This window comes from Phocoena phocoena, chromosome 16 (assembly GCF_963924675.1).
Source record: "Phocoena phocoena chromosome 16, mPhoPho1.1, whole genome shotgun sequence".
In the NCBI taxonomy this organism is placed as follows: domain Eukaryota; kingdom Metazoa; phylum Chordata; class Mammalia; order Artiodactyla; family Phocoenidae; genus Phocoena; species Phocoena phocoena.
Window position 1 is genome coordinate 82,774,818 of NC_089234.1, and position 27,663 is coordinate 82,802,480.

General features: G+C 42.2%; 1 protein-coding gene across 1 annotated transcript in view; it reads right to left on the minus strand.

Annotated features, from left to right (window-relative positions):
• The window catches only part of RAB4A (RAB4A, member RAS oncogene family), a 51,818-nt gene that overhangs the window by 20,323 nt on the left and 3,832 nt on the right, over positions 1-27,663 (minus strand). Inside the window, exon 2 of the mRNA XM_065893872.1 lies at positions 99-179. Coding sequence (XP_065749944.1) covers positions 99-179 — 81 coding nt within the window. The remainder of the gene's footprint in view (positions 1-98; positions 180-27,663) is intronic.

Consider the following 27,663-nt stretch of genomic DNA (forward strand, 5'->3'; position numbering starts at 1 on the left):
GGAAACGTATTCGGAAGTTCTGTCCTAAACAAATCTGCACAAGAGTGCGCTCTCGGGAGAAGACACGCAAGAAACGCTGACCATGTGACGTCACTTACATTTGTTTTCAATAAACTGATGAAGCAAGCAAGACTTGCCGGTCCCCGCGTTCCCAATAACCAAGAATTTAAACAAAAAATCTGAAAAACAGAAAGAGACCGTGAAACAGAACTTTAGAGCAGGTGCCGCGAACTTAGACTACAATCATAAAATTTAATGAAATCTCAGTTAATATAAAAGAGAGGTAACTGAATATTTTGTGAAAATGGCAATAAACACACTGACTTACCTTTCCAACTTTTCGATACATGGCTTATGTGCTAACCGAGTGCCTTTTCAAACCGCTCTGGGGACAATTTCTTTTGATACTGGAAGTTTGAAAACTCCTCTTGTAATGACTGAAATCTCTTTGCTATTCAAATAAATACACACACAGTGACAAGCAAAAATCGCCTAGAAATTGCAATTCTTCTGTACAAAAGAAAAAACCTGGTAGACTTATAGGCTTCGAGAAGTCCACTCCTTTCTTCTTTCACAAACAGGTATAAGTTCTCCCTGCACTTGCAGACTTCTGTGGCCTTGCCTTCATTCCTGTGTCTGTGACCTTTGGGAAGGCCGGCCTAAGCCCAGGGGTTTGGGTCAGCACTCCGCGTGTGATATTCGTCCCATTCAATATAGAGAGAGCTCTTCACTTCTTCTTTACACAGGGGAATAGATTTAATTTGGGATCCTACTTTCCATAAACTGGAAATAGAGGCTTCTAGAATGGAATCTGTGAATCGGAATGATGGGGCATCGGTAGCCTGACCCTGGCTTGGTGATTCCTTTTGCTTTTTCTGTTGGCGAAGAGCTCTAGTTCTGTTCAGCCTAGCGCTGCAGGCACCAAGCCCCTCTCCACCCTCACACTTAGACCCCGACCCACATCTGCTGAGCCCCGGCTGCCAGGCTCAGCCCGTGGCCCTGAAGGGCCTGCTCCACATTCCTGGTTCTGTCGGGGGCACCTCTGAAGGTGTCACCTCCACACTCCTGTTTCAGACCCGACCACGCGCTCCCAGCCCTGGTTCCTTCCCCCCCACCACCCACCCAGCGGAGCACAAACGGTCAATTTGTTTGCTGGTGCTTGGTCCAGCCCTGTTCCTAAGAACTACAGTCCTTATCACCCAAAGGTCAAGCCTACTCAACCTCTCGTGCTTTTCAAATAGTTACAGGCAATTAAACTTGCAGGACAGTGCTATTCACAATTGTTAGCATTTAAAAATACCTACAGTTTTATGCATCTCACTGCCTGTTTTGAAAGCATGCCACACCAGTGTTCATAACAGCACTAGTCACAGTCGCCAGAAGATGGAAGCCACCCAACGATAAACAAAATGTGGTACATACATGCATTGGAATATTATTCAGCCTTAAAAAGGAAGGAAATTCTGATACAGGCTACAACATGGATGACCTTTGATTGTGCTAAGTGAACTAAGCCAGTCACTAAAGGAGAAATACCAGAAGAGTCCATTTATATGAGGTACCCAGGGTGGTTGAACTCACAGAGACAGAACGTAGAAGGCTGGCTGCGAGGAGGCTGGGAGAGGGGAAATGGGGAGTCAGGGTTCAATGGATATGCGTATCGGTTTGAGAAGATGAAAAAGTTCTGGAGATGGATGGCGGCGATAGTTGTACAACAATGTGAAGGTACTTAAAGCCACTGAACTGTTGATTTTAAAATGACAAATCTCATGCTATGTATATTTTACCACACATACAAAATAAAATACACAAGTCTCATCATTGTCACTGAACAGCTTTTACAGCCCAAGAAATTAAGATTGCCAGGTTAAAATGAAAATACTGAAATTTCTCAATCTTGTTCAATATCCTCTTCTATTTAAGAAATAAAGCCTAATACATTACATAGGTTGTAAACACTGGAAGATGAGAACCAGGTAAAGATGCTGCCAATAATATAGGCAAAAGTAAGTCTTGAGAGCAAAAATAATTTATATATACAAATGCGAATGTTTCTCACGTTTTATATGCACGTAGTAAAAGGAGTTTCACAAATCCATCTAATCCTGAAACAAAAACTCATAGATCTAAGCACAGTCTTTGGCTTAATGCTTGTTCCATTATTATTTTCTGCTTTGGAAGTTTTGCTTAAATGGACTCTATTATGGTAATCGCTTTCCAGATTATACCACAACCTCAACAGGTAAAAGGGTAACATATCAACTGACTTGCACCTTGCTGGACAAAAGACAAGTAAGATGTGTAATTTCCATATGTAAAAATATTTAATTCCTCCAAAAAACTCTTCACACTCTGAATCTTGTAGCTCCAAGAGGTAAGTTTTCATACTTAAATAGAAAACCCTATTTTTGAAAACCCTCTTGGGTTAAACAACTAGAAATGCTGGAAAAAATATATCATATTTAAAAAAGACACACAGCTGACCTTTTAGGAAAGAAAAGGAAATCTCTAGATGCTTGGAACTGGAAAAAGCAGTAGGGGCCCCAGATGGAGGGTTGTCAGTATTGAGTTTTAACATCTGTGGGACAGGATTCAAGTGCTTGTGCCCATGTGAAGGAAGGAGTAGAGAGCTGAATCTGAACAAGTGAAGGACAGGCTGGAAAAATCCTCTCACCAGCTCAGGAGGACAAGGAACCTTCTCTGACTCTGCCCGACCTCTCAGCAGGATCAGCAGAAAAACATTACGCTCTGAAGATTTATCATGGGCTGGCTCCACAGGTGAGTGTGAAATTCAAACTTAAAAAACATGTCGACAAGGAACCTCCGAGTCAAGAAAGTTAAAACAATAAAAATGGCCTTAGAAAGTGGTATCAACAGGATGCCTGGAAGATGCAAATGCAGGTCACTCTGGAAGGACACATCCTCAAACGGGATACACAGGAGACCCATGCTTACAGCTCCTCTGAAGACGAGCAATCCTCACGATCTAAAATTACAAAACATTCAAACAATCCATCACGAGTGAGTCAGCAACCCAAAGACATTACAATTTCAAGAATCTGATAAAAAAAAGAACCTGACAAAGTATACTCAGGATGACTAATACCATAAAAAAGGAACTGAATCCATACGAAAAGATGAATCCATAAAAAATGGTGTAAAAGAAAAGGTAGATTTCCAGAATGTGTCTGTCTAGAAATAAAAACTGCAGTCATTAAAAATAAATAGTCAGTGGGTGAGTTAAAGAGTAGGATCAACAAAACTAAGGAGAAAATTAGTGAACTGCAATCCAGACTGGAGAAAATTACTAGGAGGCAGAACAAGGAAATGAAGAGAGAGAAAATATGAGAGTTTAAGAAAAATGCAGAATTGAAGGGAAAGGTCCAACATATAGGTCTAGTACATATTCTGGAATGGAAAAAAAAAACAAAAACCAGAGAATGAGGTAGAGTCAATATTAAACTGTAAAAGCAATCAGCAAGAAAGGAAAAACTCCCTATTAAGAAACGAGGTTCCTTAACCCCAAAGGTCACCATCTTCACAGTGTTGGGGCAGGAGCACAAAAACAAGGAACTGTCTAATGTAGAATTCGATGTGCAAAAAATGACGCTTAACACCAAGGTGGACCTCTGCTTCCAAGAAGATGGAGTAGAAGTACTTTTCCCCATTCCGCCTGCTCAGGACAACTTAGAACCCTAGACACTACATAGAAAAGAAACATAAGAAGACTTTGAAAAGTGTAGAGAAGGTGGCAAACTGCCCAGGGATCTTGGGGCCTGAGGAATGACACAGTGATGAGTCCCTTGGGTTCTTCCTTTTCCCTCGTATTTCCCAGACTTGGAGCTGAACAAGCTGGCAGCCTGGAAATGCCAATGGAGGCAGATTTTAAGAAGCCCCAACAAGAGCCTGCTCTCTCAAGTCATCGAACCAGGAAAGGGCAACCCAGCAAGAGAGAAACGTTTTACACAAAACTGCTCTACTCCAGACAAACGCTACAGGAAAAACTGTGGCCTCACGCCACCAATGCCAGCAAAGGCTGAGTGGGGAGCCGGACCACCACCCTTCCGAGGCTGCAGTGAGGTTCCCTGACGCCCCCAGCAGGGTGGTGTCCCAAGGCCAGGTACGGAGCCACAGTGCCCGTGGGGACATGTGGTCATGGGGTATGGGAGGCCGGACACCGGGACTCTCATCCCGGCCCAGCAGTACAAGGAACAGCCCTAGCCCTGGCCCTGGGTGTCCATGGGAGCTCGGCGGGCAGCCTGGGCTTCCATCTCACCCAGCAGTCACGGAGCAGCGCCCAAAAGCAGAGACGAGTTAAACAAGAGATTTAAATAAAAATCTAAGGTCTCATAACACAATGAAACAATGCCCAGAATTCAAACGGAAATCCTTCATTATATCAAGAACCAGGAAGATCTCAAACAGAAAGAAAAAATATTATCAACAGATTCCAGTGCCAAGATGATAGAGACGTCTGAAAAATCTGACAAAGATTGTAAAGCAGCCATCATGAATGCTTCAACAAGCAATAACAACATGACTGAAACAAATGAAAAGGAGAAATCTTCAGCAAAAAGAAAGGCTTAATAAAGAAAAAGAAGATATAAAGAAGAACAAAATGGACGTTCTGGAATTGAAAAATACAATAACTGATATATGTACCTCAGTGGATGGGCTCAAAACAAAATGGGACACAGGAAACAACCAGTGAACTGGGCTTCAAAATGATAGAAAAAAATCTTGAAAGCAGCCAGAGAGAAATGATACCTTACCTACAGGAAAAAAACAATCCAAATGACAACAGATTTCTCATCAGAAACCACTGAGGCCAGAAGCAGCACCAATATTTTTCAAGGGCTGAAAGAAAAGAACTCTCAATCCAGAATCTTATATCCTTATATCCTAAAAATATCCCAGAATGAAGGAGCGATCCAGACATTCTTAGAGGAAAAAAAGAACTAACAGAATTTGTCACCAACAGATCTACCCTAAAAGATGGCTAAAAAGGAAGCTCTCTAAAGCAAAAGGAAAGGAGTTCCCTGGTGGTCCAGTGGTTAGGATTCCGGCCTTTCACAGCTGGTGCCCGGGTTCAACCCCTAGTCGGGGAACTAAGATCCCGCAAGCTGCGCAGCATGGCAAAAAACAAACAAACAAACCTGAAAGGAAGTGATAAAAGGAATCATGGAACATCACTGAAGGAAGGAAGACATGGTAAATAAAAATATGGGTAATTACAATAGGCTTTTCTTCTTCTCTTCTTGAGTATTCTAAAGTATGTCTGGGTGTTTAAGCAAAAATGGTAACACTGTTTGATGTGACTAAATATAAGAGGAGGAAATATTTAAGATGACTATATTACAAGTGGGGGAGGGTGAACGGATGCACAGGTCTACCCCAGAGATACTGCGGGTTCAGTTCCAGACCACTGCAATAAAGCAAAAATCACAATAAAGTGAGTGACACAAATGTTTTGCTTTCCCAGTGCATATAAAGTTATGTTTACACTATCTTGTAGTCTATTAAGTGTGCAACAGCATTCTGTCTAAAAACACAATGTACATACTTTAATTAAAAAAATACTTTATTGGTAAAAAATGCTAACCATCATCTGAACCTTCAGCAAGTCATAATCTTTTTGCCACAGGAACATCAAAGATCACTGATCACCATGACAAATATAATAATAATAAAAAGTCTAAAATATTTTGATTATTACCAAAACGTGACCCAGAGACACAAAGTGAGCAAATGCTGTTGGAAAAATGATGCCAACAGACTTTCTCAATGTAGAGTTGCCACAAACTTCAATTTGTAAAAAACACAGTCTCTGTGAAGCACAATAAAACAAGGTATGCCTATAAGAGAAGGCAAGGTTTTTATGTTTCACTCGAATGTAAAATGATGACACCAGTAGACTGTGATATGTATATATAATGTGATACCTAGAGCAACCACTAAAAAAGCAATGCAAAGAGATATACTCAAAAACATTATAGGTAAATCAAATGGAATTCTAAAAAACGTTCACATAAACCACAGAAAGACTAGAAAAAGAAAAGAGAAAATGAAAAACAGAACAGAAAGCAAAAATATAAAATGGCAAAAATAAATTCTAATAGATAAATTATATTAAATGTAAACTATATAAATATATCAAGTAAAAGACAAAGATTGGCAGACTAGTTGAAAAAACATGACCCAACTATAAGCTGCCTACAAGAAACTCCCTTCAATTATGATGTTCAGGCAGGGTGAAAGTGAAAGGATGGAAAAAGGTGTATCACACAAATATTAATCAAAGTAAATCATTATCATTATCAGCTACAACAGTCTTCAGGGCAAAGGAAATGACCAGAGAAAGAAAGTGTCGCTATATAATGAAAAAAGGGTATTCCACCAATAAGACATAGGAAGCCTCAATGTGTGCACCAAAAAACAGAGCTACAAAATACATCAAACTAAAGCTTGATAGAACTGAAAGGAGAAACAAACCCACGATTATGGCTGAGACTTCAACACCCCTCTCTCAACACTGATAGAACAACTAGACAGAAAATCAGCAAAGACACAGAAGAACTCAGCTTAGTCAACCAAGAGGATGGAGTCAACATTTACAGAACACTCTGCCCAACAAGAGTGGGACACATATTCTTTCCAAGGGACGATGGAACGTAAATCAAGATGGACTATATACCCTTGGCCATAAAACAAACCTCAACAAATTTAAAGGAATTGAAATCATATAAAATGTGTTTTCCAACCACAAGGGAATCAAACTAGAAATTCATAATATAAAGACAATAAGAAAATCTCCAAATACTTGGATACTAACCAATCCACGTCTAAATAACCCATGATTTAAAGAAGAAGTCTCCTGGGAAATAGAAAAATACACTGAGCTGAACTGAAATGAAAATATAGCTTATCAAGACTTGTGGGTTACAACTAAAGCAATGCTGAAAGGAAAATTCAGAGCACTAAATGCATATATTAGAAAAGAGGAAAAGTCTAAATCAGTTATCTAAGCTCCTACCCTCAAGAACACAGAAAAAGAAGAGCAAAGTAAATAAAGCAAGTAGAAGGAAGAAAATAAAGAGCAGACATCAGTGAAACTGAAAACAGAAAGACAAAGAAAATCCATAAAACAAAGAACTGATTCCTTGAAAAGATCATTAAAATTGATAAACCTCTAGCAAAACTGGTGAGTTCAAGGTCTGGGGCAGATCAAGGGAAAAGACAGGACCTTGAGATGGTCACAGCACTCACCGCCTTCATTTGGGTAGCACTTTGGCCGGCTGCATGGGAGGGAAGCCAGACAGCACCTGCTGGAGGCCTGTCACGGCCCCAGTGTGTCTGAGCAAGGGTTTGCAGATGACAGCGCGGCTTCACAGGGTGTTCAAAGCAGGCAGCCTCTGGATGGCTAAAAATATGCGTATTGGGGCTATATTTAAAGCACCTGAGTGTGTAAGAATGGAGTTTGGTGCTGGCAAGGCTTTGAACTAACGTCTCAGCTTGCTGTGAAGAACGCCACAGAGATACCAACATGAAGGACCATCTTTAACTCATTTATGTAACAAAGACTCACAACAACAACAACAAAGGGAGGACGCGCAGAGCCAATCTCAGGTCGCAGCACTACAGACCCAGCAGGGCAACGAAGGAGTAACAAGAGCAGCTCCACATACTTTCATTTGACTTCTTAGATGAGATGGACCCATTCTTCAAAAACACAAAGTAGTACAACTCAGCCAATAAAATAGATAACTTAAATAGCCACATAACTTAAGGAAACTGAATCTGTAATTTTAAAACTAACAAAAAAGAAACATTTAGGCTGGATGGTTTTACTAGAGAATTCTATGAACATTTAAAAAAAGAATCAACACCAACTCTATATAACATCTTTGAGAAAACTGAAGAGGAGGGAACCCTTCGCTAATTATTTTATGAAGCTAGTATTTCCCGATACCAAAGCCAGAAAAAGACAGCCTTAACACAACACAGATGACAGAGCAGTATCTCTTATGCACATTAACAAAATATCAGCAAAAAGAATTCAGTTTTACATATATAAAAAGTATACACTAAGAACAAGTGGGCTTTGTTTCAGGGACGACAGGCTGTTCAATATTTGAAAATCAATCAGTGTAATTTCTCTACTAACAGGCTAAAAGGAAAAATCACACGATTATATCAATTGATGCAGCAGAAGCATTTCGTCAAAGTCAACACTCATTCATGATAAAAACACTCAAAAAAACAAAAAAAGACAGCAACCCAGAGAGGAACTCCCTCAACGGATAAAGAGCATTTTAAAAATTCTACCGCTAACCTTACACTGAGCGGTGAAAGACTGCTTTCCCGCTAAGATCAGGAACAAAGTAATAATGTCCGCTCTCACCACTCTATTCAATATCATACAGTAAGTTCTAGCCAGTGCAGCGAGGCATAAGGAAACAAAGGCACACAGATCAAAAAGGAAAAAATAAAATTGTTCCTATTGGCAGACAATATGATTGTCTACATAGAAAATCCAAGGAATCAAAAAAAACCCCAAAAACCCCAAAACCCTCCTATAACTGATAAGTGAGTTCAGCAAGGTCCAGATTGTAGGATACAAAAATCAATCGTATCTCTCCATACTAATGACAAACACATGAGTGTCAAAATTTAAAATATAACACCACTTGCAATCACTGGGAAAAAAAACTCTGGCATAAGTCTAACAAAAACATGTAAAGGGTTTCTATGATAAAAAATACTGCACGATGCTGATGAAAGAAAAAAAAGGAAATCTAAATAAACAGACATACTGTGTTCACGGATTAAAGACTAGACAAAGTAAAGATGCCAATTCATTCCTATTTCTAGCAAGACTTTTTGGTACATAGAGACAAGATTATTCTAAAATTTATATGGAAAGACAAAGGAGCTAGCATAGCAAAAACAATTTTGAAAAAGAAAAACAAAGTGGAAGCAATCACCTTACCTGAGTTATTATGTAACTACAGCAATCACACTGTGAGGGACTGATGGGGGAGACACATAGATCAATGGAACAGACCAGAACCAAGAAGTAGACCTACATTAATACGTCCAACTGCTTTTGAAAGTGCAAAAATCATTTCATAGAAGAAAGTGAGACTTTTCAACAAATGGTGCTGAAGCAACTGGACATCCACGGGGGGGAAAAAAGAACTCTGACCTAAGCTTCATATCTTATGCAAAATTAACTGAAAATAGATCACGGACTTAAAAGGTAAAACATTACTATGAAACTTTTAGGAAAAAATAGGAGAAGAGCTTCAGGATCTATGGCTAAGCAAAGAGCTCTTAGACTGGACACCAAAAATAAATAAATAAATAAATAAAATAAATAATAATAAAAATAAAATAAAATCCAGAAAAGGAAAAACTGATAAACCTGACTTCACCAAAATTGAAAATTTTTGCTTTGTAGAAAACCTTGCTAAGAGAATAAAAAGACAAGCTACAGACTGGATGAAAAGATCTGCAAAATATCCAACAAAGGACTAGCATCTAGAATATATTCATCAATTAAAAAAAAACCCTCTCAAAACTCCACAGTAAAAAAATTCAAACAACTCACCATTAGAATTAATAAATGAATTCAGTAAGGTAGCAGGATACAAGATTAAATACATAAATCTGTTGCATTTCTTTACACTAACGATGAAATATCCGAAAGAGAAAGTAAAAAAAAAAAAATCCCATTTAAAATTTCATCAAAAAAATATCTAGGGGGCTTCCCTGGTGGCGCAGTGGTTGAGAGTCCGCCTGCTGATGCAGGGGACACGGGTTCATGCCCCAGTCCAGGAAGATCCCACATGCTGCGGAGTGGCTGGGCCTGTGAGCCGTGGCCGCTGAGCCTGTGCGTCTGGAGCCTGTGCTCCATAACGGGAGAGGCCACAACAGTAAGAGGCCCACATACCGCAAAAAAAAAAAAAAAAAAAAAAAAAATATCTAGGAATAAACTTAACCAAGGAGGTGAAAGACCGATACACTGAAAAATATAAAACATTGATAAAGGAAATTGAAGCTGATTCAAAGAAATGAAAAGATATCCCACACTCTTGGATTGGAAGAATTAATATTGTCAAAATGTCCATACCACCCAAAGCAATCTATAAATGTAGTGCAATCCCTATCAAATACCCATGACATTTTTCACAGAACAAGAATAACAATCCTGAGATTTATATGGAACCAAAAAAGACCCATAATTGCCAAAGCAATCCCGAGGAAAAAGAACAAAGCTGGAGGCATAACCCTTCCAGACTTCAGACTATACTATAAAGCTATAGTAATCAAAACTGTGGTATTGGCACAAAAACAGACATATAGCCCGATGCAATAGAACAGAGAGGCCAGAAATAAACCTACAGTCAATAAATCTATGACAAAGGAGACAAGAATATAAAGTAGAGAAAACACAGTCTCTTCAACAAGTGGGGTTGAGAAAGCTGGACAACTACATGTAAATGAAATCAGAACACTCCCTCACACCATATACAAAAATAAACTCAAAATGGTTTAAAGACCTAAAAATAAGACATGACACCATAAAACTCCTAGACGAGAACATAGGCAAGACATTCTTGGACATAAATGGTTGCAATATTTTCTTAGAAATAAGAAATAAAAGCAAAAATAAGCAAATGGGACCTAATCTATCTTAAAAGCTTTTGCACAGCAAAGGAAACCATCAATGAAATGAAAAGATAACCTACAGACTGAGAGAAAATATTTGCAAATGATGAGACCAACAAGGGGTTAATCTCTAAACTATACAAACAGCTCATGCAGCCTAATATCAAAAAAACAAACAACCCAATCAAAAAATGGGTGGAAGACCTACATAGACGTTTCTCCAAAGAAGACATACAGACGGCCAACAAGCCCATGCAAAGATGCTTAGCATCACTGATCATCAGGAAAATGCAAATCAAAACCACAATGAGGTACCACCTGACACTGGTCAGAATGGCCATCACCAAAAAGTCTACAGGAGGGGGCTTCCCTGGTGGCGCAGTGGTTGAGAATCTGCCTGCTAATGCAGGGGACACGGGTTCGAGCCCTGGTCTGGGAGGATCCCACATGCCATGGAGCAACTAGGCCCGTGAGCCACAACTACTGAGCCTGCGCGCCTGGAGCTTGTGCTCGGCAACAAGAGAGTCCGCGATAGTGAGTGGCCCGCGCACCGCGATGCAGAGTGGCCCCCGCTTGCCACAACTAGAGAAAGGCCTCGCACAGAAACAAAGACCCAACACAGCAAATAAATAAAATTAGTAAACTCCTACCCCCAACATCTTTAAAAAAAAAAAGTCTACAGGAGGAGCTTCAAGATGGCAGAAGAGTAAGATGCGGAGACCACCTTCCTCCCCACAAATACATCAGAAATACATCTACACGTGGAACAACTCCTACAGAACACCTACTGAACGCTGGCAGAAGACCTCAGACCTTCCAAAAGGCAAGAAACTCCCCACGTACCTGGGTAGGGCAAAAGAAAGAAGAATAAACAGAGACAAAAGGATAGGGACGGGACCTGCACCAGTGGGAGGGAGCCGTGGAGGAGGAAAGGTTCCCACACACTAGAAGCCCCTTCGCGGGCGGAGACTGCGGGTGGCGGAGGGGGAAAGCTTCGAAGACGCGGAAGAGAGCGCAGCAACAGGGGTGCGGGGGGCAAAGCGGAGAGATTCCCGCACAGAGGATCGGTGCCGACCGGCACTCACCAGCCCGAGAGGCTTGTCTGCTCCCCCGCCGGGGCGGGCGGGGCTGGGAGCTGAGGCTCGGGCTTCTGTCGGAGCGCAGGGAGAGGACTGGGGTTGGCGGCGTGAACACAGCCTACAGGGGGTTAGTGCGCCACGGCTGGCCGGGAGGGAGTCCGGGAAAAGTGTGGAGCTAACGAAGAGACAAGAGACTTTTCTTCCCTCTTTGTTTCCTGGTGCACGAGGAGAGGGGATTCAGAGCGCTGCTTAAAGAAGCCCCAGAGACTGGTGCGAGCTGCGGCTAAAAGCGCGGACACCAGAGACGGGCATGAGACGCTAAGGTTGCCGCTGCCGCCACCAAGAAGCCTGTGTGCGAGCACAGGTCACTATCCACACCTCCCTTCCGGGGAGCCTGTGCAGCCCGCCACTGCCAGGGTCCCGGGATCCAGGGACAACTTCCCCGGGAGAACGCACGGCGGGCCTCAGGCTGGTGCAACGTCACGCCGGCCTCTGCAGCCACAGGCTCGCCCCGCACTCCATGCCCCTCCCTCCCCCTGGCCTGAGTGAGCCACAGCCCCCGAATCAGCGGCTCCTTTAACCCCGTCCTGTCTGAGCGAAGAACAGACGCCCTCCGGCGACCTACACGCAGAGGCGGGGCCAAATCCAAAGCTGAGCCCCTGGGAGCTGTGAGAACAAAGAAGAGAAAGGGAAATCTCTCCCAGCAGCCTCAGGAGTGGCGGATTAAATCTCCACAATCAACTTGATGTACCTGCATCTGTGGAATACCTGAATAGACAACGAATCCTCCCAAATTGAGGAGGTGGACTTTGGGAGCAACGATATATGCATTTTTTCCGCTTTTTCTCTTTTTGTGAGTGTGTATGCTTCTGTGTGTGATTTTGTCTGTATAGCTTAGCTTTTACCATTTGTCTGTTTTTTTTTTATTACTTAAAGATTTTATTTCTTAATAATGATTATTTTTAATAACTTTTATTTTACTTTATTTTATCTTCTTCTTTCTTTCTTTTTTTCCTCCCTTTTATTCTTAACCGTCTGGGGGACAGACTCTTGGTGCTCCAGCCAGGAGTCAGTGCTGTGCCACTGAGGTGGGAGAGCCAAGTTCAGGATACTGGTCCACAAGAGACCTCCCAGCTCCGCGTAATATCAAATGGCAAAAATCTCCCAGAGATCTCCATCTCAACGCCAAGACTCAGCTCCACTCAATGACCAGCAAGCTACAGTGCAGGACACCCTATGCCAAACAACTAGCAAGACAGGAACACAACCCCATCCATTAGCAGAGAGGCTGCCTAAAATCATAATTAAAGCCACAGACACCCCAAAACACACCACCAGACGTGGACCTGCCCACCAGAAAGACAAGATCCAGCCCCATCCACCTGAACACAGGCACTAGTCCCCTCCACCAGGAAGCCTACACAACCCACTGAACCAACCTTAGCCACTGGGGACAGACACCAAAAACAATGGGAACTACGAACCTGCAGCCTGCGAAAAGGAGACCCCGAACACAGTAAGTTAAGCAAAATGAGAAGACAGAAAAACACACAGCAGATGAAGGAGCAAGGTAAAAACACACCAGACCTAACAAATGAAGAGGAAATAGGCAGTCTACCTGAAAAGGAATTCAGAGTAATGATAGTAAAGATGATCCAAAATCTTGGAAATAGAATGGAGAAAATACAAGAAACGTTGAACAAGGACCTAGAAGAACTAAAGAGCAAACAAGCAGTGATGAACAGGCAGAAGAACGGATCAGTGACCTGGAAGATAAAATAGTAGAAATAACTACTGCAGAGAAGAATAAAGAAAAAAGAATGAAAAGAATTGAGGACAGTGTCAGAGACCTCTGGGACAACATTAAACGCACCAACATTCAAATTATAGGGATCCCAGAAGAAGAAGAGAAAAAGAAAGGGACTGAGAAAATATTTGAAGAGATTATAGTTGAAAACTTCCCTAATAGGGGAAAGGAAATAGTTAATCAAGTCCGGGAAGTGCAGAGAGTCCCATACAGGATAAATCCAAGGAGAAACATGCCAAGACACATACTAATCCAACTATCAAAACTTAAATACAAAGAAAAAATATTAAAAGCAGCAAGGGAAAAACTAGAAATAACCCATAAGGGAATCCCCATAAGGTTAACAGCTGATCTTTCAGCAGAAATTCTGCAAGCCAGAAGGGAGTGGCAGGACATATTTAAAGTGATGAAGGAGAAAAAACTACAACCAAGATTACTCTACCCAGCAAGGATCTCATTCAGATTTGATGGAGAAATTAAAACCTTTACAGACAAGCAAAAGCTAAGAGAATTCAGAACCACCAAACCAGCTTTACAACAAATGCTAAAGGAACTTCTCTAGGCAAGAAACATAAGAGAAGGAAAACACCTACAATAATAAACCCAAAACAATTAAGGAAATGGTAATACGAACATACATATCGATAATTACCTTAAATGTAAAAGGATTAAATGCTCCAACCAAAAGACATAGACTGGCTGAATGGATACAAAACCAAGACCCATATATATGCTGTCTACAAGAGACCCACTTCAGACCTAGGGACACATACAGACTGAAAGTGAGGGGATGGAAAAAGATATTCCATGCAAATGGAAATCAAAAGAAAGCTGGAGTAGCAATTCTCCTACCAGACAAAACAGACTTTAATACAAAGACTATTACAAGAGACAAAGAAGGATACTACATAATGATCAAGGGGTCAATCCAAGAAGAAGATATAACAATTGTAAATATTTATGCACCCAACATAGGAGCACCTCAATACATAAGGCAAATACTAACAGCCATAAAAGGGGAAATCGACAGTAACACAATCATACTAGGGGACTTTGACACCCCACTTTCACCAATGGACAGATCATCCAAAATGAAAATAAATAAGGAAACACAAGCTTTAAAGGATACATTAAACAAGATGGACTTAATTGATATTTATAGGACATTCCATCTAAAAACAACAGAATACACATTCTTCTCAAGTGCTCATGGAACATTCTCCAGGATAGATCATATCTTGGGTCACAAATCAAGCCTTGGTAAATTTAAGAAAATGGAAATCGTATCAAGTATCTTTTCCGACCACACTGCTATGAATTACAGGGAAAAATCTGTAAGAAATACAAAAACATGGAGGCTAAACAACGTACTACTTAATAACCAAGAGATGACTGAAGAAATCAAAGAGGAAATAAAAAAATACCTAGAAACAAATGACAATGAAACCACAACTACGCAAAACCTATGGGATGCAGCAAAAGCAGTTCTACGAGGGAAGTTTATAGCAATACAATCCTACCTTAATAAACAAGAAAGATCTCAAATAAACAACCTAACCTTATACCTAAAGCAATTAGAGAAAGAAGAACAAAAAAAAAACCCAAAGTTAGGAGAAGGAAAGAAATCATGAAGATCAGATCAGAAATAAATGAAAAAGAAATGAAGGAAATGGAAATGATAGCAAAGATCAATAAAACTAAAATCTGGTTCTTTGAGAAGATAAACAAAATTGATAAACCATTAGCCAGACTTATCGAGAAAAAAAGGGAGAAGACTCAAATCAATAGAATTAGAAATGAAAAAGGAGAAGTAACAACTGACACTGCAGAAATAAAAAGGATCATGAGAGATTACCACAAGCAACTATATGCCAATAAAATGGGACAACCTGGAAGAAATGGACAAATTCTTAGAAATGCACAACCTGCCGAGACTGAATCAGGAAGAAATAGAAAATATGAACAGACCAATCACAAGCACTGAAATTGAAACTGTGATTAAAAATCTTCCAACAGGCTTCCCTGGTGGCGCAGTGGTTGAGAGTCCGCCTGCCGACGCGGGGGACACGGGTTCGTGCCCCGGTCTGGGAGGATCCCGCATGCCGCGGAGCGGCTGGGCCTGTGAGCCATGGTCGCTGAGCCTGTGCGTCCGGAGCCTGTGCTCCGCAATGGGAGAGGCCGCAGAAGTGAGAGGACCGCATACCACAAAAAAAAAAAAAAAATCTTCCAACAAACAAAAGCCCAGGACCAGATGGCTTCACAGGCTAATTCTATCAAACATTTAGAGAAGAGCTAACACCTATCCTTCTCAAACTCTTCCAAAATATAGCAGGGGAAGGAACACTCCCAAACTCATTCTATGAGGCCACCATCACCCTGATACCAAAACCAGACAAAGACGTCACAAAGAAAGAAAACTACAGGCCAATATCACTGATGAACACAGATGCAAAAATCCTCAACAAAATAGTAGCAAACAGAATCCAACAGCACATTAAAAGGACCATACACCATGATCAACTGGGGTTTGTTTATTCCAGGAATGCAAGGATTCTTCAATATACACAAATCAATCAATGTGATACACCATATTAACAAACTGAAGGAGAAAAACCATATGATCATCTCAATAGATGCAGAGAAAGCTTTCGACAAAATTCAACACCCATTCATGATAAAAACCCTCCAGAAAGTAGGCATAGAGGGAACTTTCCTCAACATAATAAAGGCCATATATGACAAACCCACAGCCAACATCGTCCTCAATGGTGAAAACCTGAAACCTTTTCCACTAAGATCAGGAACAAGACAAGGTTGCCCACTCTCGCCACTATTATTCAACATAGTTTTGGAATTTTTAGCCACAGCAATCAGAGAAGAAAAAGAAATAAAAGGAATCCAAATTGGAAAAGAAGAAGTAAAGCTGTCACTGTTTGCAGATGACATGATACTCTGCATAGAGTATCCTAAAGATGCTACCAGAAAACTACTAGAGCGAATCAATGAATTTGGTAAAGTAGCAGGATACAAAATTAATGCACAGAAATCTCTTGCATTCCTATACACTAATGATGAAAAATCTGAAAATGAAATTAAGAAAACACTCCCATTTACCTTTGCAACAAAAAGAATAAAATACCTAGGAATAAACCTACCTAAGGAGACAAGAGACCTGTATGCAGAAAATTATAAGACACTGATGAAAGAAATTAAAGATGATACAAATGGATGGAGAGATATATCATGTTCTTGGATGGGAAGAATCAACATTGTGAAAATGACTCTACTACCTAAAGCAATCTACAGATTCCATGCAATCCCTATCAAACTACCACTGGCATTTTTCACAGAACTAGAACAAAAAATTCCACAATTTGTATGGAAACACAAAAGACCCCGAATAGCCAAAGCAATCTTGACAATGAAAAACGGAGCTGGTGGAATCCGGCTCCCTGACTTCAGACTCTACTATAAAGCTACAGTAATCAAGACAGTATGGTACTGGCACAAAAACAGAAATATAGATCAATGGAACAGGATAGAAAGCCCAGAGATAAACCCACACACATATGGTCACCTTATCTTTGATAAAGGAGGCAAGAATATACAGTGGAGAAAAGACAGCCTCTTCAATAAGTAGTGCTGGGAAAACTGGACAGCTACATGTAAAAGAATGAAATTAGAACACTCCCTGACACCATATACAAAAATAAACTCAAAATGGATTAAAGACCTAAATGTAAGGCCAGACACCATCAAACTCTTAGAGGAAAACATAGGCAGAACACTCTATGACATAAATCACAGCAAGATCCTTTTTGACCCACCTCCTAGAGAAATGGAAATAAAAATAAACAAATGGGACCTAATGAAACTTAAAAGCTTTTGCACAGCAAAGGAAACCACAAACAAGACGAAAAGACAACCCTCAGAATGGGAGAAAATATTTGCAAATGAAGCAACTGACAAAGGATTAATCTCCAAAATATACAAGCAACTCATGCAGCTCAATATCAAAAAAACCAAACAACTCAATCCAAAAATGGGCAGAAGACCTAAATAGACATTTCTCCAAAGAAGATATACAGATTGCCAACAAACACATGAAAGAATTCTCAACATCATTAATCATTAGAGAAATGCAAATGGAAACTACAGTGAGATATCATCTCACACCGGTCAGAATGGCCATCATCAAAAAATCTAGAAACAATAAATGCTGGAGAGGGTGTGGAGAAAAGGGGACCCTCTTGCACTGTTGGTGGGAATGTAAATTGATACAGTCACTATGGAGAACAGTGTGGAGTTTCCTTAAAAAACTAAAAATAGAACTACCATACGACCCAGAAATTCCATTACTGGGCATATACCCTGAGAAAACCATAATTCAAAAAGAGTCATGTACCAAAATGTTCATTGCAGCTCTTTTTACAATAGCCAGGACATGGAAGCAACCAAAGTGTCCATCAACAGATGAATGGATAAAGAAGATGTGGCACATATATACAATGGAATATTACTCAGCCATAAAAAGGAATGAAACTGAGTTATTTGTAATGAGGTGGATGGACCTAGAGACTGTCATACAGAGTGAGGTAAGTCAGAAAGAGAAAAACAAATACCGTATGCTAACACATATATATGGAATCTAAAAAAAAAAAGAAAAAAATGATCAGAAGAACCTAGGGGCAAGACGGGAATAAAGATGCAGACCTACCAGAGAATGGACTTGAGGATATGCGGAGGGGGAAGGGTTAAGCTGGGATGAAGTGAGAGAGTGGCATGGATATACATACACTACCAAACGTAAAATAGATAGCTAGTGGGAAGCAGCTGCAAAGCACAGGGAGATCAGCTCAGTGCTTTGTGACCACCTAGAGGGGTGGGATAGGGAAAGTGGGAGGGAGGGAGATGCAAGAGGGAAGAGATATGGGGACATATGTATATGTATAACTGATTTACTTTGTTATAAAGCAGAAACTAATACACCACTGTAAAGCAATTATACTCCAATAAAGATGTTAAAAAAAAAAAGTCTACAAATAACAAATGCTGGAGAGGGTGTCGAGAAAATGGAACCCTCCTACACTGTCGATGGAAATGTAAATCTGTGCAACCACTATGGAAAAAAGTATGGGGGTTCCTCAAAAACTAAAAATATGGATACCATATGATCCAGCAATCCCACTCCTGGGTATATATCCAGAAAAGACAAACTCTAATTTGAAAAGATACATGCACCCCAATGTTCACGGAAGCATTATGTACAATAGCCATGATATGGAAGCAACCCAAGTGCCCATCAACAGACAACTGGATTAAGAAGATGTGGTATGTATGTACAATAGAACATTCCTCAGCCATAAAAAAGAATGAAATATTGCCATTTGCAGCAGCATAGAGAATATCACACTTAGTGAAATAAGTCAGACAAATATTATTGTGATATCACTTGTATGTGGAACCTAAAGAATAGTACAAATGAATCTATATACAAGAGAGAAACAGGCTCACAGACATAGGAAACAAACTTATGGTTATCAAAGGGGAAAGAGGGAGGGAGAGGGATAAATTAGGAGGTGGGGCTTAACAGATACAAACTACTATACGTAAAATAGATAATCCACAAGGATTTACTCTATAGCACAGGGAACTATATTCAATATCTTGTAATAACATATAATGGAAAAGAATCTGAAAAACTATGTAAATGAATCACCTTCCTATACACCTGAAACTAATACAATATCGTAAATCAACTATAATTCAATAATTAATTAATTAATTAAAAAATCAAACAGCCCAATTAGAAAATGGGCATAAGACATGAAGAGGCATTTCACTGAAAAGGAGATACAAATGGCAAATAAACACATGAAAATATGTTTAAGGTCATTAGCCAATTTTTAGAAAAATGTAAATAAAACCATAATAAGGTATCACTACACGTTAACAGAAAGGCTAAAATAAAAAGTAGTGACAACACCAAATGCTGGCCAGGATGTGCAGAAACTAGATCACTCATACATCGCTGGTAGAAATATAAAATGGTACAGTGAACTGGAAAACAGCTTGACAGTTTCTCAAAAAAGCTAAACAAGCAACCACCAGATGACTCAGCAACTGCACTTCCAGGCATTTATCCCAGAAAAATGAAGACTTATGTTCACACAAAACCCTGCACATGAATGTTTGTAGCAGCTTTATTTGTAATCGCTAAAAATTGGAAAGAACCCAGATGTTCTTCAACAGGTGACTGGCTAAACAAATTAGTACATTCAGACCAAGGAACAGTACTAGGCAATAAAGAGGAGTGAACCATTCACACATGCGATAAGCTGGATGGATCTCCAGAGAATTATGCTGTGTGAAGAAGTCAATCCCAGAAGATTGCACACTGCATGATTCCACTTACAGAACACTCCTGAAACAGATGAACAGATGAGCGGTTGCCAGGGCCTAGGGAGGGGTGGGGGCAGGGAGGAAGAGTGTGTGCCTTTAAAGGGTGCAGGAGAGATCTCTGTGCTGATAGAAGTGATCTGTATCGGTAGCCATGGCAACATCAAAATCCTGGTAATCTTACAACCATTTTGCAACGTTCCCACTGTGGGCAACAGGGGAAAGGGTCTGTGAGAGCTCTCTTTTTTCTTAAACTTATGAATCTATCATGATCTCAAAATAAAAAGTTCTATAAAAAAATGAAAGAATAGGTGGTATTATCAGACAGTGACTCTGTAAGTTGACTCTGCAGATCCCACACTGAAAGGACCACTGAAGGGTGTGCTTCAAGGAGGACGTGGTACCCAGAGGGAGGGACCGGCAGGTGAGATGCGAGGCTGTGTGTCCTGTTATTTTCCGTCTGGAGATACATGTGTTTGGTTGACACAAACACGACCAAGCACCACAACCGGCAATGACTTGTTCCCTGTAGGTGACAAGGATCCAACTTACAAAGAGTTTCCGTTAAACTCCTCCTGTGGACGAGGGGCTCTGGATTTCACAGGCTTCCTCGGAGCTGAGTGGCATCATCTACAAAACCTGGCACTCTCTCCTCGGGGCGTGAGGTTGGCTGGTTTCTCACAGCAGTGAGGCCTTCACTCACGAGGCCCATATCCATGGGTTTGGTAGAAAGTGCGCTCGCTGGCTCTACTGATTGCTTTTGTTTTTATGATCTGCGTTTTTTTTTCCCCCCTCTTTCCTCGCTGGAAGTTGGATGACATACACATTGCATATCATGTATGTTTTATATGACAAGTGTAGGTGCTTAACTGCTACAGAAAAGGCTTCCCAGGAGCAGGTAACTAGGCATGTTACAAAGCAATCTATGAGGGGTGTGTAGGGCACGTTGTTAGGCTGTATAAGGTAACCAATTGTGAGCTAAATAATTATGTCTACTTCAGTTGGATTTGATGTTGTTTTATAACAGTGGATGTCACTTTGCTCAAAATCACAAAGAAATGTTTTGCATCTGACTTGTGACCATTATGAGGGTTTCCTCAGAAGGACCTAAGCTTGAGGGTGGGGGAAAGCGCATATCCCAAAATAGAAAACCTAAAAGGGATATACGCTACTAATGTATTTTTAATTTTGCATGAGAAATGTTAAATGAGGTAACAGGAAAGGTAATGAATAATTAGAAACCAGTCTTGGGCAAAAGTCAGTCATTGAGGAACACGGACAAAATTGGATCAGGAAAAAATGGCCTCCGCTGAAGCAGCTAACACAAAGCCAAAGGATTAACTCCATGGGGGAAACCTCATTTGGAACCTACTGAGTTTTTTTTTTTTGCGGTACGTGGGCCTCTTGCTGTTGTGGCCTCTCCCGTTGCGGAGCACAGGCTCCGGACGCGCAGGCTCAGCGGCCATGGCTCAGGGGTCCAGCCGCTCCGCGGCACGTGGGATCCTCCCGGACCGGGGCACGAACCCGTGTCCCCTGCATCGGCAGGTGGACTCTCAACCAGTGCGCCACCAGGGAAGCCCTACTGACTTGTTTTTACACTCGTTTCAAGCAACCTCCAATTTCCCGGACCACAGCAGATCGGCCGCACGTGCTACAGCATGACTGTGGCTACACGGACAATGACGAGTGACGGGGAGCTGGGCACCGGGCCAGAAAGGGGCACTAAGAGCCTTGCACATCCGCTCCACCACTGACCTTCAGCCTCAAGAAAATCAAGTCACGCTGAGTAGACCATATGGCCTCTGCCTTCCTCGTTTCTCCAAGCACTGGTTCTGCTTTTAAGGTTTCCAGAGGTCAGAAAGGAAGCAAAGGTGGATGATGGCCTTGACTGCAGGATTCATTCCGTGTATTCTGCTTCCTGGCACAAAAGGTGCTGGGACAGTGGGTCATCTGAGAAGGGGTCCTGGGTTTCCGGCTTAGGGACCAGCTGGTCAGTGATACCAACAACTGAGGTAAGAAAGCCTGAAGGCTCTGAGGACATATGCATGTTGTGGGTGCAGATTCAGAGATCACACTTCAAATGCCCACGACCATGGAGGAGATCTGGGCAGGTGGCTCCTCTAAGTGCTGTGAACGGAAGCTCGGTAAGGTCACCCCCAGCACCCCGAGGTGAGCCAGGCCACTGGAGCTGGGGCCGAGGGTGGGCTGCTGAAGGGCGGGGGATGCAAGAGGCTGCAGATGAAAAGCGCTGGCAGCTCTGACCAGAGCTTGGCTGGGATGGAAAGAAGGGCCAGGTCAGTGAGGGGAGAGTGCAGTGTGGATGCCAGCAGGTGGGAAGTGACCAGCGGAAAAGGGATGACTGGTGACACACGTCCGTAAGCCTTGAGAGATGAGGTGTGAGGCAGGAGGCAGGGCTTAGTGTCCGCCGCGACAGAGACCTCTTTTCTTGAGACAGTAGGACCAGGGCTAAGGTGAGGTGTGGAGGTGAAGACAGGCGGAGAAGGGGCGGCAGGGCAGGGAGACTCCTCGGCATGGCACCTTCCTCTTCCTGTCACCTAGTGGAGGTGAGCTGAGGGCTTGAGATCAACGAAGGTTTAAAACAGCAGATGCAGAGGAAAAGCGAGCCGGCCAGGAGAGAGGGAAGGGTGGCCAGGCACCCCGAGCACCCAGCCGGATGCACAGGCCATCCGTCTACAGAGGTCTCAATCGGAGAAGAGCTTTGCCCGCACGGCAGTGGGCAGGGCAGATGGTGGGGAACCAGGGCCGGGGTCACAGCGCGAGCGCAGCTGAGGAAGAGGCGAAGGGAAGGCGCGGGCGCTCATCGCCCCAACAGAAGGGGCTGGAGGGGCCGGGAGCCCGCAACTCCTAAGGGGGAGGACGGGTGAGGGTGACTGGGACGGGGCATGTGACAACATCCAGAGAGCAGCCGGGGACGTGAGGGCCTCAAAGTGGGGGCAGAAGAGAAGGCGAAGAAGGGGACAGGCAATGACATCAAGGAACTGAAAATCCAAGCAGGCACCCCGCCGTCGCCCAGGGTGGACAAGGGGCTGTAGTAGAGAGCGGGACCCCAGACTAGGGGACCTTGGTGGGTAAGGAACAGCCCCGAGGACACCAGGGAAGAGCAACAAGGAGGACAAAGTATCGCACAGAACATCAGATGACATGTAGTGCTTCCAAAAAAAAAACAGTTCTAGTTCACTGGGCAGGGGGAATCAAGCAGCAAAACCCTTGGTGGAGCGTTGGCTTAGGCGAGGCGGCCAGTCTGGGTGGCAGGAGAGCAGTGACCTATGGATGGCGGCGGGACAGGCGGCGAGCAGCCTGGCTGGTGGCAGCGGCACTGGGGCCTCGCCTGAGCCTGAGTTAAATGACGGCAGAGAGGAGCTGTGACACGGTGGGTTTAACATTCTCAGCACAGACCCCAGGGGCTGCTCAAGGTCACGGACAGGCTCTGAGACTGTGCGGACACGCTCGTGTGGGTCAGACCCACTGGGGGCCTGAGGTTCCTTCGCAGGTGAGTGAGCCTGGCCAGCGACCCAGCATCAAAACCGCAAGTTCTTAGGTGATACCTACTTGATGTAATAATATGAAAAAATAAAGAAAAGGAATTCTTCTCCTAAAGTAGAAACTGCCCAGAAAAGGAAGTTGGCGGCCAGTGAAGCAGACAGAAATGAAGAGACCTAATAAAAAAACAATTATCCTTAACCAGGAAATAAGTTTGAATACTTTAAAGAGTAGAATGTTAAATCTGATTGAGGTATATGAGAGGATAAAATTATATGAAGAAATAAGGGCAAGCTGTTTGTCAAAATGTTTCAGAGAACACTCCAACTGGGGTAATGAAAAGAGAAAAGTTGAACAGTAATTTTTGTATTTGAGGATTCATACAGAAAACGTGTCTTTCTGAACTACAACTTTGGAGCAAGCCTCAAGTACCATAATAGTATCTGCAATTTTAGAGATTACACAGAAATGAAAGCACCCCATGTGAACGGGAAAGGTCTCCGGCATTAGTTGAGAAGGTACAGGCTTCAGCACCCACCTCCCAATTGTGTCCTGAGTTAGAGATAGATTCTGACTCGTATCAAACATCCAGTGTGTGTCTAGCACACGCACTAGAGCAATGAGATCCAGGGGGTCATCAGTGATCAGAGACGAAATGGAGGAGAAGGATTTCAAAATTACGTACAAGTTTATGACAAAATTACTCAAGGTGTTAATTTATGAAAAGTGGGGAAACAGCAATGGCCACCAAATAATTGACTTCCATTCCCCGTCTCCCTCCACAAAGTATTAGTGGTTCTGAAGGTAAATGGTTAAAGGTAAAGTGGTTCTGAAGGTAAATGTTAGTCTTCAAAACACCAAATATTTTTATCAGCTTCACAAAGACAATGAGAACTAAGGTCAAAGGCAAGTATATTGTGTCTGCAAAATAACAAGAGAAATTTCGCTCTTCCTAAGAAGATCAGGTTTTCCCATCGGTGCTCGCCCACGGTGGAGGTCCGTGCTCTTTCCACAACTCTGCTGCGTCCTCCCCATTGGAGAAGGGACATCTAAGTCTGTCCTCTACTTCAGGAAAATCACTAACTGGAAGAAACAAGTTCAAACTGAACCGCAGCTGACATTTTTTGGAGACTAGGAGGCACTGCTGTGGTAGATGTTGTCTGCCTAACAGCCTTCCCCCAAGGAGCCACAGTAACCTCGGGAAACAGGACCCCAGAACTCCAGGACAGGCGCTGTTTTTAAAAACCGATTCCCAGGCCCCTTCTCCCTTCCTGAGACTGGATTAGAAACACAGGTTTCAGCTAAAGAGAGCAAGGCATTACCCTGCCTGTAACTGGTCCAGGGCAGGCACTTGACCTAACTTGGCCCAATCAGATGGGGATGATGGACTTTATTTCATAAACATGGGAAAGCACCCCTCTTTTCTATGGATGTAAACAAGGAAGGGTACCCAGATTACAAACAGTAGCCGTTTTATGGCTCAGGGGATGAGGATAATACAGCCAGAGGAGAGAGATGTTAAAAATTTAGGTCCTTGCTGACATGGCTGAGCTTCTGAATCAACCAGCCCTGAAACCTCATCTATAGCTATTTTCAAAAATACATGTTCAAACTCAACAAGAAGAGTGCACTAGAATGAATTCCGACAGACCAATACTTGAATAAAGTACTCTAAAATGAAAAAATATATACACTTTCATATTACCTATGCCACTTGCAGTTGGAAACCTTCTACCTCAGAAAATGACCAAAAGAGCTAACAATCTATTATCTATAGAACAGAAGTTTCCTTTTAAGCATAATTTCTAAAAAATTTTATTTTTGATCCTGTAGAGTCAATTTATAATCAGAAGGTGGTTAAGTAAACATGGATTTAGAACGAGGTGAGTGCATTCAACGAATGTATTTAATAACTACCAACTGCCGGGCATTTGAATGTTTGGTGAACAAAGATTCCCGTCACCTGGTATCTGTCCCCAGGGTGGGAAGAAGTCTGCCTGGGTGCCCCAGGCCCCAGGGCAGGGTGCCAGCCTCCCTGAAGTGCCTGATGGACACACTGAGGCTTGCCTCTGGGCTCCTGCACCTGCAGGCCAGCCAGCTGCCATATGACCATCATCTTCTCTCTGCAGGTGCAGTTACATTCAAATGGGCAGCAGTCAAGGGCTGCTGCCCCAGAATCAAAGCAATGGTGCCTCTGCAGCCCTCAGCTCCAACCGCTGGGAGCTGATTTCAGATGTGACTTCCCAAGGGAAGTCCATTCTCCAAAAGGATGCCTGTGTGACCTCTTTGGAGAGGTTTTAATTAGAATTGCATTTATATTACATACAATGTAAAAAACCGGTAGACTTCTACCATAAAGAAAAGAATTAAACTACATCTTCCAGTCAGCTTTTCTATTCATCGGAGCAAGCACGTGGCATGTAACCATATTTTAAATTACAACAAAGGAGGGAAAGATGCTGTGTTTTTAAGTCCGCAGTCTCTTCTGGAAGATTAAAACTTCACATTTGAAAAATGGTAAACCTCCCTCTAAAATACATCGTCTCATTCATAAAGTATCAGCACTTTATGAATGGTGTCCCTCCCCCCCATTTCTAAATATGAGCTGCTTTTTACGACTTCTTAACTGCCCAAAACACAGCATATAAGAGAAATAGGAAGAATCAGAAGGCCAAGGTCACTAAGTGTTGTCATATAAGCAATTACTGTTCTGCAGTGTAGCGTAGGGTTGCATCTAGCTGTGGCAGAGCAATCAAGCATGATTCCCCAGGTATCACAACCGTCATCATCAGGGATTTATTTATTGGCCAAATCTCTCTCAATGTAAACTTATTTTTGTTTAGAAAGCTTAGTGGGGATTACAAAGGAAGACAATTTGTAGACAGTGTTCGTTTGACTTATGTGTTGTGCTGTAGTACCCTATCCTTTACATCTGCCTTGCTTGATCCACCTTTAGACAATAGTATCCTGCACATCATTTTAGCTTTTGATTCATAGTCACAGCTACAGAGAAGCAGAAGTCTTCTTTAGACACGTGGAACTCAGTCCATTACCAAGATGAGACTGGCAGAGAAAGCTGTGACGTCCAAAGGCAAGTGTTACAGACAGGACACAGAGGAATCACAGGTTTTCCCTCAAACTATTTCCACTGGCGAGTATTCTAATGGATTTGTTAGAAATGGGAAATAAAAAAAATCTATTCCATCGGTCTGAGCAGTCTCTAACGGATGGTTTAGGAGAAAAAAAAAAAATCAAAGAAACTTCAGCTTTCTTCTCATTCCAAAAAAATATTCAGAGCAAAGATCATCTCTTAGGCAAATGGGTACCTGGGGAATAGCAACGGGTAATTAGTTGGGTTTGGGACATGGGGTAGGCTACCTCTCGGCCATCCACATGTAATAGGTAGGTAGGGAGTTGAAAACAAGATATTTAGCTTGAGGGACTGACGTGGCTAGAAATATTTAGGAGACTTCAGAGAAAGGCAAATGACAGGCAAGGATTGGAATGCTTTATAGTTCAAATGACCATGAAAAATTCTCATAAACTTCTGATTTTCCAAAGAACAATGTTTTCAAAGTTCTACGGCCTGGAGGCATTGTTCAGAATAATGTCCTGAGATGCAGCTGTGGTCCTTGGACCAACAGTGCATGCACAGCCTGGGAGCTGGGCAGGTGCAGAAGTGAATATGCAAAACCAGAATCTGCATCTTAACACAGCAGGGGGCTCGGGGCACATGCAGTTGAGAACCACGGTGGTTGCAGTGCTCCCCAAACCTCGGTTCTTGCAGTGCTCCCCAAACCTCGGTTCTTGCTCACCAATTTTCAATGGTGAGAAAAAGAAAAATACAAACATTTAAAATGACAAATGTATTCAATTTAGAGAAACGTCCTTTTATTCTGATGTTCTATGCTTCCTTTGTTGACATTTTTTACATGCCCTGTCTAACAAAACACAGTAATGGCAATTTAGGTGATTTCCCTAACAGCAAGTTTTTTCACACTTCATTGGAACCAGATGACTCTGAAGACGTTATTTCCTTTGCCTAGAATGTTCTCCTCACTCCACTTTGCTTTATCAAGCCTGAATTTCTCCCTGAATCATATTTTGACTACCAACGCCTATGTATTAGTTTCCTATGGCTGCTACAACGCCTATGTATTAGTTTCCTATGGCTGCTATAACAAAATGCCACAAACTGGATGGCTT